Here is a 13,828-nt window from a genome sequence, read left to right as displayed (position 1 = left end):
GAAATAGGACACCTATCTACCACCATACACAAAAATCAACTCTAAATGGATCAAAGACCTAAACGTCAAACCTCAAACAATAAGAATCCTAGAAAACGCAGGAGACATCCTTATGGCAATTGGAACTGGCAACCACTTTCTGATCAGAACCCTAAGTTCCCATACTATAAGAAATAAAATGGGCAAGTAGTACCTCATCAAACTGATGAGCTTCTGCAAAGCAAAAGAAATCATCAAGAAAGCAGGGAGACAGCCCACAGAATGGGAAAAAATATTTGCCAAATGTATATCTGACAAAGGCCTAACATCTAGGATCTTCAAGGAACTCAAACGTGCTGAAAAGAAAAAAGCGAACAGTCCCATTAAAAAGTGGGTAAAAGACATGAATGGGCACTTCTCAAAAGAAGATATACAGGTAGCCAGCAGACACATGAAAAAGTGCTCAGCCTCACTCATCATCAGAGACATGCAAATCAAAACCACACTGAGATCCTACCTAAACCCATGAAGAATGGCATCATTAATAAAACAAACAACAACAGGTGCTGATGAAGAGGCGGAGAAAAAGGAACGCTTCTGCACTGCTGGTGGAAATGCAAACTAGTGCAACCTCTTTGGAAGACAGTGTGGCAATTTCTGAAAGAACTAGAAATTGACCTTCCATATGACCCAGCAATTCCCCTAGTGGGGATATACTCGGAGGAACTCTAATCATTCTACAAAAAAGGTATCTGCACATGTATGTTTGTGGCAGTTCTATTCACGATAGCAAAAACATGGAACCAACCATGCTGCCCATCGAAGCTGGACTGGGTAAAAAATGTGGTATATATACATAATGGAATATTATGCAGCCATAAAGAAGGGCAAACATATGGACTTCGCAGCAACTTGGATGGATTTGGAGTCTATCATACTCAGTGATCTATCACAGATATAAAGAACAGAGTACCATATGTTCGCTCTCATCAGTGACCTTGAATAATTATCAAAACACTATAAGAAAGGGATTGGCAGTAGTGGGAAACTGCCAAGGGAGGGGGGTGGGATTGGCAGTTGAGGGAAAATGCTAGGGGAAGGAGGGGCACGCCTCATCAACAAGAGTGTCTGCATGATCACCGTTTGTAGTTTGCATACCTAATCCTGAATTGTACCCCACATTTTTTAAAAAATTAAACGCAATATTGCATTAAAATGCCACTGTGAATTTTTTTTAAAGAAAAAAAATTTAAGTATTAGAATTGAAATGATGTAATGCTCTAATCAGTTCATTTTTTGTTTGTTTGTTTTTGTTTTTGTTTTGTTTTGTTTTTTTGAGTTGGAGTCTCACTCTGTCGCCCAGACTGGAGTGCAGCGGCCACTCCCGGCCACCGCAGCCTTGACCCGCTGGGCCCCAGTGATACTTCCGCCTCAGCCTTCCCAGTAGCTGGAATTACAGGCATGTGCTACCACACCCGGCTGATTTTTTGATTTATTGTAGAGATGAGGTCTCGCCAAGTTGCCCTGATGGGGCTCGAACCCCCAGGCTCAGGCAATCCACTCACCTCAGCCTCTCAAAGGTGCGGGATTACAGACTGAGCCACCGAGCCTGGCTGGTTGTTTTGTTTTGGTTTTTTTTTGACTCTTACTCCAGCGGTAAGTACCTTGTACTTTGAAAAAGTCTTAGATAGTTGACATCATCCAAAAAGTTTGGTTGGTTTTTTTAGGGTCACTCTACATGTGAGATGGTCTGACTGAGACACACAGAATGGTTCCGGTGGAAATAAAAAGTGATGAAGGGAGCTGTTTGAGACGTGGTGAGTGATTTAAACACTTAAAACATGAAACTTCATCATTATTGTTGTCACCAGCATGACATTCTGGACTCGAAGCAGCTGTAGTTTCACATCTTAGGTATTTTTCTACAACCAGACGTAAGTGCCTATTGTATTCTACATGTTGACTGAGTTGCATATGCAAATGTAAGTATAAATATGATCTTCTCAGATGTTTACAAGAGACCGTGCCTAAGCCCAGTTTGTCTTAATTTTTATTTATCCATATGCATCATGACCCGGATTGTTTTGAGCTGAGTACTTGCTAATTAGCATTCTCATGCATGGCATAGTTAAAGTTAGACAGAAAGAGAGAAGCAGAAATATAGTTCTATCAGCCATGGCGACCAGTTAAAAGCCTGTTGTTACTTTCATATCACACCAGGGAGCCAAACTTCAAACTGTATTGTCCAGGCATGAAAAGGAAGATCATTAGGTTCTAAAGCACCAACTTCTTTTTAAAAGCAGATTCCGATTTTAGCTCAGCGCAATAAGAAAGATCTTGTAGGCCTGAGTCTTATTATCTCCCTGTGCACTCCCAGTTATCACTGTGATATATGACAAGCTTGTTAATTTTGAAAAATCTGCAGAGTCCTAAGAAAGGGCACAGGGACGGTAGATACTGGGTCATGTGAACTTTACTAAGTAACCCTGAAAAATTCTGAGGATATTAAGCAAGCAAAGTTTCCAGGGACTCAAAACCTCTTTCATTAAAAATATAAAAAGCAAAACCTACACTGATCGGCATCAGGAAATTGCCCTGTGGGATTGTCAAAATAGAGAAATACCTGAGCTAACCAATCTATAATATTTTGAACTGTCTCACTCATGTTTTCCTCTCATTAGTTAACCTCACACGTCTATACCTGACTGACGGCTTCAGAATTCTCCCCCCCCCAAAAAAGCAGAGCATTTATTGGCACACAGTGCTGTTGGTGACAGTAGCTTGAATACGTTAAATGCAACTGGCCAACTCACATTGACTCAACTAGGGGTCCTGTCCTCCATCCATGTGAGTTTAGAAAAAAGAGAACAATTGACCTATATTGTGGTCCAAGGTGGCAATGGTCTTCATCACTGATTCCCGGCAAAAATTAGTGAAAGTCCATTTTTTACATTTTTTAAAAGTTCAACAGTTTTTACAAGGGACAAATAGTTTTTGGTTACATGGTTACATTGTATCCTCATGAAGAAGTCTGTGCTGTAATGTACTCACCACTGCCACTTGTACACATTGTACCCGATAGGTGATTTTTTGTCTGTCTCCTTCCTGTTCCCCCTCCCCCTTCTGAGTCTCCAATGTCCATTTTACCATTCTTTATGCCGTTGAGGATCCTTAGCTTGCTACTACTTGTGGATGAGAGCATGAGATGGTTGACTTTCTGTTCCTGAGTCAATTCACTTAGGATTATGTTCTCCAATTCCATCCAAGTTGCTGCAAAAGACCTTATTTTATTCTTTTGACAGATGAATAGCATTCCATCGTGTAGATATATGTTGGGAGCCGGCCACGGAGGTCTGCTAGATCCTAGGAATCTGGCGGGCTGTAGACCCCAGGCCGCTAGGAAGACCTGGGAGTTACCACCTCATTCCCTCCCACCTTACTTGGCACTAACGTCAATGAGAACCTTTGTGTTGGCTGAGCACATATACCATACGGCTTGAGGCCTGCACAGTTAACTTCAGAATGTCATTGTTCCTCCTTTTTTCCCACCTTGTGGTTTGGCATTTTCAATTTATGACCTTTTCGACCCACGTTGTGATTCAACTTTGAAGCGCATCAAAGAGCTGTTTACTGGGTCACAAGTTTTCAAATGAATTAAGGATTTTTAGAAAGATAATTTAGTTATAAGTTTACAGAAAAGTAAGTTTTAGTATATTACATAGTTTTGTGATAGGTTTAGCTATTAAGAATGAGTTAGGAAATATTAGTAAATATTAGAATGATAAAAGTATTTCAGGAAATATAGAATTTAATGAAGGGTTTTAATTTTAGTAGAGTGATTGCAGTAATGGGAAAAGTTATTTTAAAATATAGGATTTCAGAATATGCTTAGGGAAGTTTATTTTAGATATAGGATATTTAGAAGAAAAGTATTTTTAAAGTTTTAAGAAAAGTTTTAGTTTTAGGCTTTGGGTTTTTAGAAACAGCAAGGAAGGTTTTGGATTCCCGGAATAAGAAGCCCTTCGTGCTGTAAGGAATGTACTGACATCGCTTCAGGGGGATTACCTGTTAGACTCTGCCCTGTGTTGGACTTTGTACACAAGTTGCTTAAAGCTTTGCAGCCCCAAACTAGGAATTGATTTAAAATAGAGTTGTTTATATGAAGCATTAGTTGGTTTGGATTATAAAGGTTAACATGCGTTAAGTTAGTTAGGATTTGTAATTTGTATTAGCTTAGTTATAGGTTTTGTTTGTATTTGGATTTTTAGTATTATGTTTTAAAGTTAATGTTATATTATAAGTTTCAGGTGTGGGTGTGGGTTATTGATTACTGGAATGTTGTTTAAGGATAATTGTAATCAGCTATACAATCAGCTAGAACACAAAAAACTGCTTTCGAGGAGCATTAACCAAGCATGAGGAACAGAAAAAAGAATTTCGGGTCTATTCTTCCTCATGCTTGGGAAAGCATTTGGTGGACGTAGCAGACGCCCCCACAAACCTGACATTGTCCACGTGAAATGCACCTGATGTTGTTCACATGAAGCACATGTGAATTTGGGGGATAAAAACCTCTAATTGAGTCCCAATAAATGACATCTGCTCAAATCCAAACAGTTGTTCAAGTCTCCCTCTCTCTCCTAGCGCCTACGCCGTCTCCACCTTTGGAAACCCCTGGACCCTGTGGAGCTGGACTCCTGCAGATATACAACATTTTCATTATTCACTGATCAATTGATGGACATTTAGGTTGATCCCACTCTTTGCAACTGTGAATTGTGCTGCAATGAGCATGTGAGTGCAGGTGTCTTTTTTTTATAATGACCTCTGATCCTTTGAGTAGATACCTAGTAGTGGGATTGCTTGATCAAATAGTAGTTCTACTTTTAGTTCTTTGAGAAAGCTCCATACCAATTTCCATAGAGATTGTACTAATATACACTCCACCAACAGTGTATAAGCATTCCGTTTTTACCACATCCATGGCAGGATTCATTGTGGTTTGTTTTTGGTTTTTTTTTTTTAATAATGGCCATTCTAACTGGTGGTTATAATTCTAACTGGTGGTTATAATGTGTTTATAATTTACATTTCCCTGATGATTAATAATGCTGAGAATCTTTTCATATGTTTGTTGGCCACTAGTTTATCTTCTGAGAGATGTATGTTCATGTCATTTGCCCACTTTTTAATGGGGCCATTTGCTTTTTCTTGCTAATCTGTTTGAGTTCTTTGTAGATTCTGGATATTAGTCATTTGTCAGATGCATAGTTTATGAAGATCTTCTCCCATTCTGCATGTTTCTCTTTGTTCTGGTGATTATTTATTTTGCTGTGCAGAAGCTTTTTAGTTTAAGTTATACTTATTTCTATTGCATTTGCTTTGGGGGTTTTAGCCATAAATTCTCTGCATAAACCAATGTCCTGAAAAGTTTTCTTCTAGATTTTCTTCTAGGATTTTTCTGGTGTCAGATCTGACAGTTAATAATTTAATCAATCTTGAGTTTCTTTAATATGGTGCAAAATAGGAATCAAATATTATTTCTCTGCTTATAACTATCCAATTTTTCCAGCATCTTTTGCTGAATAGGGTGTATTTTTCCCAGTGTATTTTTTTTCTGCTTGTCAAAGATCAGTTGGTTGTAGGTATTTGAATTTATTTCTGGATTCTATATTCTGTTCATTGGCCCATATGTCTGCTCTTATACCGGTACCACCCTGTCCTGATTACTATAGCCTTGTAGTGTAATTAGAAATCAAGTAATGTGGTGCCTTTAGCTTTGATCTTTTGGCTTAGGATTGTGTTAGCCATCCTTGCTCTTTTTGGGTTCCATATGAATTTTAGAAAATTTTTCTCATTCTGTGAAAAATGATGCTGGTAGTTTGATAGGGATTATATTGAATTTGTACATTACTTTGCCTACTACAGTCAGTTTAACAATGCTGATTCTTCCAATCCATAATCATGGGAGATGTCTCCATTTGTGGCGAAATCAGACCACCAGAGTTTTACAGTTCTCCTTGTGGAGATCTTTCGCCTCCTTGATTAAATATAGTCCTAGGTATTTTAGTTTTTTGCATGCTATTGTAGGTGGAATTGAGTATTTGATTTCATTCACAGCTCAGTCATTATTGGTGTATAACAGAGCTACTGATTTGTGTGTTGATTTTGCATCCTGAAACTTTATTAAATTCATTGATCAAGTCCAGAAGTCTTTTAGGGGAGTCTTTAGAATTCTCTACACATAAGATCATATCATCAGCATACAGGAGTAGTTTGATTTCTTCTTTCCCAATTTGGATACTTTTATTTTTTGCCTTGCATGATTACTTTGGCTAGGACTTCCAGTACTATGCTGAATAGGAGTGGTGAAAGTGAGCATCCTTGCCTGGTTCCAGTTCTAAGAAGGGATGTATTCAACTTTTCTCCATTCAGAATGACTTTGGTGGTAGATGTATCATATATGGCTTTTACTATATTGAGGAATGTTCCCTCTGTAACTATTTTGCTGAGAGTTCTTATCATGAAGCGATGCTGGATTTTATCAAATACTTTTTCACATCGATTGAAATACTCATATGATTTCTGTTTTTAATTCTGTTAATGTAGTAAATCATGTTTATTGATTTCCATATAGTAAACCATTCTTGCATCCCTAGGCGAAAACCCACTTGACTGTGAAGGATTACTTTTTTTAAGGTAGGATTGAATTTGGTTAGCTAATATTTTATTGAAGATTTTGGCATCTGTGTTCATCGCGGACATTAGTCTGTAGTTTTCTCCTTTTGTTGTTGTTGTTGTCATTGTGTCTTTTCCTGATTTGGTATCAGGTTGATACTGGCTTCCTAGAATGAGTTAGGGAGAATTCCATCTTCCTCAATATTATGAAATAGCTTCAGTAAAATTAGTACCAGTTCTTCTTTTTGAAAATCTAGTAGAATTCTGTTGTGAGTTTGTCAGGTTCTGAACTTTTTTTGCTGTTGTTGGAAGACTTTTAACTACTGTTTCAATCTTGTTACTCATTGTGTGTCTGTTTAGGGTTTCTATTTCTTCCTGAAAGAAAGGAGTTGTATGTTTCCAATAATTTATCCATTTCCTCTATATTGTCTAGTTTGTTTGCATTGAGGTGTTCATAATAATCTCAGATTATCCTTTGAATTTTTGTCATATTATTTATAAGGTCACCATTTTCATTTCTGATTGAGCTAATTTGAAACTTCTCTCTTTGTTTCTTAATAGATCTAGTTAGTGATCTACAGCTCTGATTATCTTTTTAAAGAACCAACTTTCTGTTTCATTGATCCCTTGGTTTTTTTATTTCAATTTTATTTAATTCTGATGGAATCGCCATTATTTATTTTCTTCTACAAGGTTTGTATTTGCTTTGTTCACATTTTTAGTTTCCTGAAGTTGGAAATATGCGATCTTATGGTCTTCAGTGCTATAAATTTACCTTTGAGCACAGTTTTGGATGTGTCTCAGAGATTTTGAAAACTTGTTTCATTGTTGCCATTCATTTCAAGGAATTTTTAAATTTCCATCTTAATTTTATTGTTGACTCAAGGATCATTCAGAAGCAGATTGCTTGACTTCCATCCCTTTGTTTTGCTTTGTGAGTTCTCCTTGGAGTTAATTTCTGGTTTTATTCCACTGTGATCTGATAAGATGTTTGATATGATTTTTTTTTAATGTATTGAGATTTGATTTGTGAGTTTATCTTGGAGAACTTTCCATATGCTGATGAAAGAAATATATACTCCAGAGTTTGTGGATGTCTGTAAGTTCCATTTGCTCTCAGGTCGAGTTTAACTCCAGTTTTTCTTTGTTGACTTTCTGCTTCAATGATCTGTCTACTGCTGTCAGTGGAATGTTGAAGTCTCCCACTTTTATTATATCACTGTCTCTTTCTTTCTTTCGTTCTAGCAGAATTTGTTTTATAAAGTTATGGGTCTGGCATTAGGTGCATATATATTAAAACTTTTATGTCTTCTTGTTGGATTGATGCCCTTAGTATTATATAATAACCATCTTTTTCTTTTTCTTTTTTTTGTCATTAATTTAAGTCTGTTTTATCTGATATGAGAATGGCTACTCTTGCACGTTTTTTGTTTTCATTTGTGTGCAATATTTTCCCCCTCCTCTTTACCTTGAGTCTATAGAAGTCTTTATACATTAAGTGGGTTCTTTGAAGGCAGCAGACATTTGGATTTGTTTTAATCCATTCTTTTAGTCTATATCTTTTTTAAAAAAAGTTTTAAAACAAAGTTTATTAGAGAAAGAAGGGAGAAAAGAAAGGGAGATATGCCAGAGCTAGCATGGGTGAAAGACACCACCTCAGTAGATATCTTTTTAAGCGGGGGGCATTGAGACCATTTATGTTCAGAATTAATAACATGTAAGCTACTAATCCATCATCATGCTGGTTGTTATCTGGTTGCCATATTTGTTTGTTTGTTTGTTTATTTATTTATTGTATCACTTTATGTGAGCTTTAGGATTTCCAGTGTTTGTCCACTGGTGTAGTTTGACCTTTTGTTCCAGTGTTTAGAATGCCTTTGATTATTTCTTGTGAAGTCTGTCTAGTTGTGACAAATTTCCTCAGTGTTTGGTTGTCTGAGAAAGACTTCATTTTAACTTCATTTATGGAACTTAGTTTTGCAGGTTACAAGATTCTTATCTGAATACTAATTTGTTTGAGGAGATTAAAGATGGGGCCCCCATTCCTTCTGGCTTTTAGAATTTCTGCTCAGAAGTCTGCTGATAGTCTTTTAGTCTGCTGTTAGGTTTACCTTTTTAAGTTATTTGATGCTTTTGTCTCATTGCTGTTAAAAAATTATCTCCTTCATATTAACTTTGCATAACCTGATGATTATATGCCTTGGGATGACTTTTTGCAATGAATCTTCTGGGGGTTAGAAGTTTCTTGTATCTGAGTGTTTAAGTCTCTAGCAAGGCTAGGGAAATTTTCCTCCATTCATCCCACAAATAGGTTTTCCAAACTTGTTACTTTCTCTTTTTCTTCAGGAACACCTGTGATTTTTATATTTGGATGTTTTATGTAATTCTACATTTCTTTGAAACTCTGTTTATCCTCTTGATTCTTTTTTTATTTATTATTATCTGATTGAGTTCATTCAAAAGCTTTGTCTTCAAGTTTTGAGATCCTTTCTTTTGCTTGTTCCAATCTGTTAAAATTTGCCACCACACTTTTACTTCACTAAATGATTCATTTCCAGAATTTCAGCTTGGTTTATTTTGTTGTTGTTATTTTGTTTTTGTTTGGTTGGTTTGTTTTTGCTTTTTTCTCTGTTTGCATCTGTCTATCTCTTTGGAGAATTTTTCATTAATGTCCTGAATAGTAATTTTTTTTTTAATTTCTTTATGTTTGTTTTCAGCTGTCTCCTCAACCTCATTGAGCAATTTTATAATCAACTTTCTGAATTCTATCTCTTCCCCCACTGTGTCTGGAGGCTACACATCTGTGCCATGATCCAAACAAGAGACTGACTCATTCCAACCCAGGTCAACTGATGTCCCTTTTCTTTGTGCTATATGGTTATCATCACTCCTTTGATGAGTCATGGGGTATGATGCTACTCTTGATTCTTTCTCAGTCTGAGGAAACTCTCTCTACCTTGGTTTACTCTATAGGAGAAGCACACTCCAGCTGCCTCCCATCAACTATCTCAATGTGCTTCTTGAAAGTTCTTTTTTGATGTGGTAGTTCTAGAGGTTTCCCTGGATTATTTTGTCATAAGGGGGTAAAGGAAAATAAACCTTTGTTCAAAAATGCCTTTAATCATTTCTGTCTGAATTAAATAAAAACTGCATCATTCTTCTGCTGCTTTGAGAGTGAAGAACTGAACTAAATGAAGAAGAAAAATTGCTTGCATATTGCATTTGTTTTCTCAATTAAGATATATTTGGGATTCATTACAGAGATATCATGAATCACTGCAAGTATTTTACTTAATGAGAATGAATGAGTACCTTGATTTATATGAACATTGGAGGAAGAAATAGTTCTAACATAATAAATCATTCTCCAAAATAGATTTTTATGATACTTTTCAGAGATTTTATGACTAAAGGGCCATGGATTTCAAAGACACACTACTATCAAGACATGAATAAAAAGAAATCATAAAGTTTATAAAAACTTCTAAGGATCATGTTGGTTACAAATTACTGAAAATCCTGCCCAACTATCTTTGGCAAAAAGGCAGTGTTTTGGCCCAGGTAATTATTAAGTAGCAATCTTTAGGCAAGTTCCCATGCTCTACTCTCTCTGTGGGTTGGCTCCACAGTCCCACAGTTTTCTCTCCGAAGGGAGCAGATTCTGAGACATTCTCCCAAATTCAAGATCAATAGCAGAAAACTGTGCTTTCCAAATATGCATAACTCTTCAGCTGTGATCATCTCATGTGTCTCTTCTAGGCCCAATCCCTGTGGCCAGGGAAGTGTAATGTCCTCAGCTGCATGTTCCACCCCTAGATTGTTGGCTAAGACACCTCATTAAGTCTCATGGTCTAGAATGTCAGACAAAGCAGCTTTCCAACACACACACACACACACACACACACACACACACACACACACACACACACACAAATAGTGGCATGGTTACCAGAAAAGTGAGCAAATAGATTCTTGGTGTGTGTGTGTGTGTGTGTGTGTGTGTGTGTGTGTGTGTGTGTGTGTGTTGTTGGGGGCCACAGATGCTTATACAAACACATTGTTTTTCTTTCTGTGGTGAATTTGGAATGCAAATTTAGAAGAAACTTAATAGTTTCCACTAGCCCAATGTCCTGAAGTATATTCTACCAATATTTTGTTGTATTTCTTTAATAAAACAGTATATTTTTCCCACACAGCTTTATCGGCTTGTTTATCAATGAACTTTTTAAGACAACATTATCATCAAAATGCACATGTGCATCAGTAATTTAATTTTTCTTTATTTAACATTATCTGTGAAGGTTTTTAGAAGCATCAACCCACTTCTCCTATTAATTCCTCCTAAAGCAAAATTCATATCAGGAAGTCTGAGACTTAAATTTACTCTGCTCTTGGGGAAAAATACTTGGGTGTAAAAAAGATTCAGAAAAGTCTGCTTGACAATCATATATACTTAATATAATTTGGAGAATACTCTTGAAATACACCCTCCCAATAGCATTGTAATAAATTTTATTGATTACACTATAATGCTATTAGGAGGGCATATTTCAAATGTCTCTAAATGATATGCGATAGCATAAATTTTAATAACTTGCATTCCTTTGTCTATTGTTCCATAAATTATTTGGCTAATCTCTACTCTGGCACTTTACTACAATTTCAACTATTATATACAAAATAACTTTAATTAGTTAAATCTTGTTTTGCACCTCTAATTACTGCCCTAGGATGAATGCTTCAAAGCATATTTGCCAGACAGGACTTAAGTTTTTTGATACATATTACCAAAATGCTCGCCAGAAAAATTGTCCCATTTATATTCACAATCTTACTAACACTTGATATTAGATATGTATTATTTTAAATATCTCTATATTTAAATATGGAGATAATATAGCCCAGGTTGCTGCAAAATTCATGATTTTGTCCTTGATAATTAGTGAGGTTGAACATTTCTTCATGAAATTCACAGTCCCATTATTTTGATAAATTCTGCTTTCAGTGCATCTGCTGATTAACACTGTAAATATATATATAATATGTTTTTTTAATTATTAATTTTTAAATTGTGGGGTACAGTTAAGGGTTAGGTTTACAAATATGCATCGTTCAGGCACCGTTGTTGATAAGGGGTGTCTCCCCGTCCCCAGACAGATATTCACTGCCGTTAGTCCCACCTCCTTTTCCCTCCCTACCCCCCCATAGTTTCCTACCACTGTCAGTCCTTTTCTTATAGTATTATGATAGATGTTCAAGGTCCACTATACGAGTGAGAACTTGTGATACTCGGATCTTTGTTTCTTTGAGAGATCACTCAGTATTATAGACTCCAGTTCCATCCAGGTTGCTACAGAATTCATGATTTTGTTCTTTTTTATGGCTGCATACTATTCCATCATGTATATGTACCACATTTTTTAATCCAGTCCACTTTTGATGGACAGCATGGTTGGCTCCAGGTCCTTGCTATTGTGAATAATGCTGCAATAAACATACGTGTGCAGGCATCTTTTTCATAGAGTGATTTGAGTTCTTCAGGTGTATTCCCAGTAGGGGGATTGTGGAGTCATATGGGAGGTCAATATTTAGAGTTTTTAGGAAACGCCACACTGCTTTCCACAGAGATTGCACTAGTCTGCATTTCCACCAATAGTGTAGAAGTGTTCCCTTTTCACCACATCCTCTCCAGCATCTGTTATTTTCTGAGTTATTGATAATTGCCATTCTGACTGGATTTAGGTGGTATCTCAGTGTAACTTTGATTTGCATCTCCTTGATGATTACTGAGGTTGAACATTTCTTCATGTGTCTGTTGGCTGCTTGGGTGTCTTCCTTTGAGAAGTGGCTGTTCATATTTTTTGCCCACTTTATAATGGGGCTGTTTGCTTTTTTCTCTTCAGCATGTTTGAATTCCTTATAGATCCAAGATGTTAAGCCTTTGTCAGACCTGGAGTTGGCAAATACTTTTTCCCAGTCTGTGGGCTGTCTCCCTGCTCTCTTGATGGTTTCTTTGGCTGTGCAGAAGCTTCTCAGTTTAATGAGGTCCCACTTGTATTTCTTATCTCTTATGGCCCATGCATTTCTGGTATTGCTCAGGAAGTGGACACCAGTTCCAATTTCCATAAGGGTGTTTCCTGCATTTTCTAATGTTCCTATGGTTTGAGGTTTTACATTTAGGTCTCTGATCCATTTAGAGTTAACTGTTGTGTATGGGGATGGATAGGGATCTTGTTTGAGTCTTCTGCATGAGGTCAGCCAGTTTTCCCAGCACCATTTACTGAATAGCACCATTTTCCCCTCTCCCCAGTGGTAGGTGATGGAGGCTTTGTCGAAGATGAGTTGGTTGAGAAATTGAGGCTTTGCTTCTAGAATCTCAATTCTAATCCATTGGTCTATATGCCTGTTCCTGTACCAGTACCAAGCTGTTTGGATGATTGTAGCTTTATAGTAAAGTTTGAAGTCTGGTAATGTGATACCTCCTCCTTTGTTGTTTTTTTTGTTTGTTTGTTTGTTTTTTGCTGAGGATTGTTCTGGCTATTCTTGGTCATTTGTGTTTCCATATGAATTCCTGTATTGTTTTTTCTAGGTCTGAGAAGAATGTTGCTGGTAATTTGATGGGTATTGCATTAAATCTGTAGATTGTCTTAGGTAGGATGGGCATCTTCACAATGTTGATTCTTCCAAACCATGGGATATTTTTCCACTTGTTTGTGTCATCTTTGATTTCTTTGAGCAGTGTTTTGTAGTTTTCATTGTAAAGGTTTTCATGTTTCTGGTTAGGAAGATGCCACAGTATTTCATTTTTTGTGTGTCCATTGTGAATGGAATTGTGCTTTTTATTTGCGTTTCTGTTTGTTTATTATTGGTGTAAAGAGATGCTATTGTCTTTTGCACATCTATTTTATACCCTGAGACTTTGCCAAAGGCCTTTAAGGAGGTAAAGAGGTTTTTGACAGATTCTCGTGGGTTTTCAATGTACTGAATCATGTCATCTGCAAAGAGAGATAACATGACTTCCTCTTTTCCTATTTGGATACCCCTGACTGCCTTCTCTCCTCTGACTGCTCTAGCCAGGACTTCCAATACTATATTGAACAGGAGGGGTGACAGTGGGCATCCTTGTCTTGTTCCAGTTTTCGGGGGAAATGGTTCCAATTTTTGTCCATTT

At 36.8% G+C, this 13,828-nt stretch overlaps 1 protein-coding gene across 1 annotated transcript in view; it reads left to right on the top strand.

Moving 5' to 3' along the window:
* The window catches only part of LOC103270643 (disrupted in schizophrenia 1 protein-like), a gene marked incomplete at its 3' end in the record, with an annotated part of 105,205 nt that extends 103,726 nt beyond the window's left edge, over window positions 1-1,479 (top strand). The window contains 2 exon segments of the mRNA XM_008068183.1: window positions 1,416-1,469; window positions 1,471-1,479. Coding sequence (XP_008066374.1) covers window positions 1,416-1,469; window positions 1,471-1,479 — 63 coding nt within the window.
* Between the last annotated feature and the right edge of the window lie 12,349 nt (window positions 1,480-13,828).

This window comes from Carlito syrichta, unplaced genomic scaffold (assembly GCF_000164805.1).
Source record: "Carlito syrichta isolate Samal-C Ts95f unplaced genomic scaffold, Tarsius_syrichta-2.0.1 Scaffold309891, whole genome shotgun sequence".
NCBI classification, from domain to species: Eukaryota; Metazoa; Chordata; class Mammalia; order Primates; family Tarsiidae; genus Carlito; species Carlito syrichta.
This window is presented reverse-complemented; position numbering and strand designations above follow the sequence as displayed.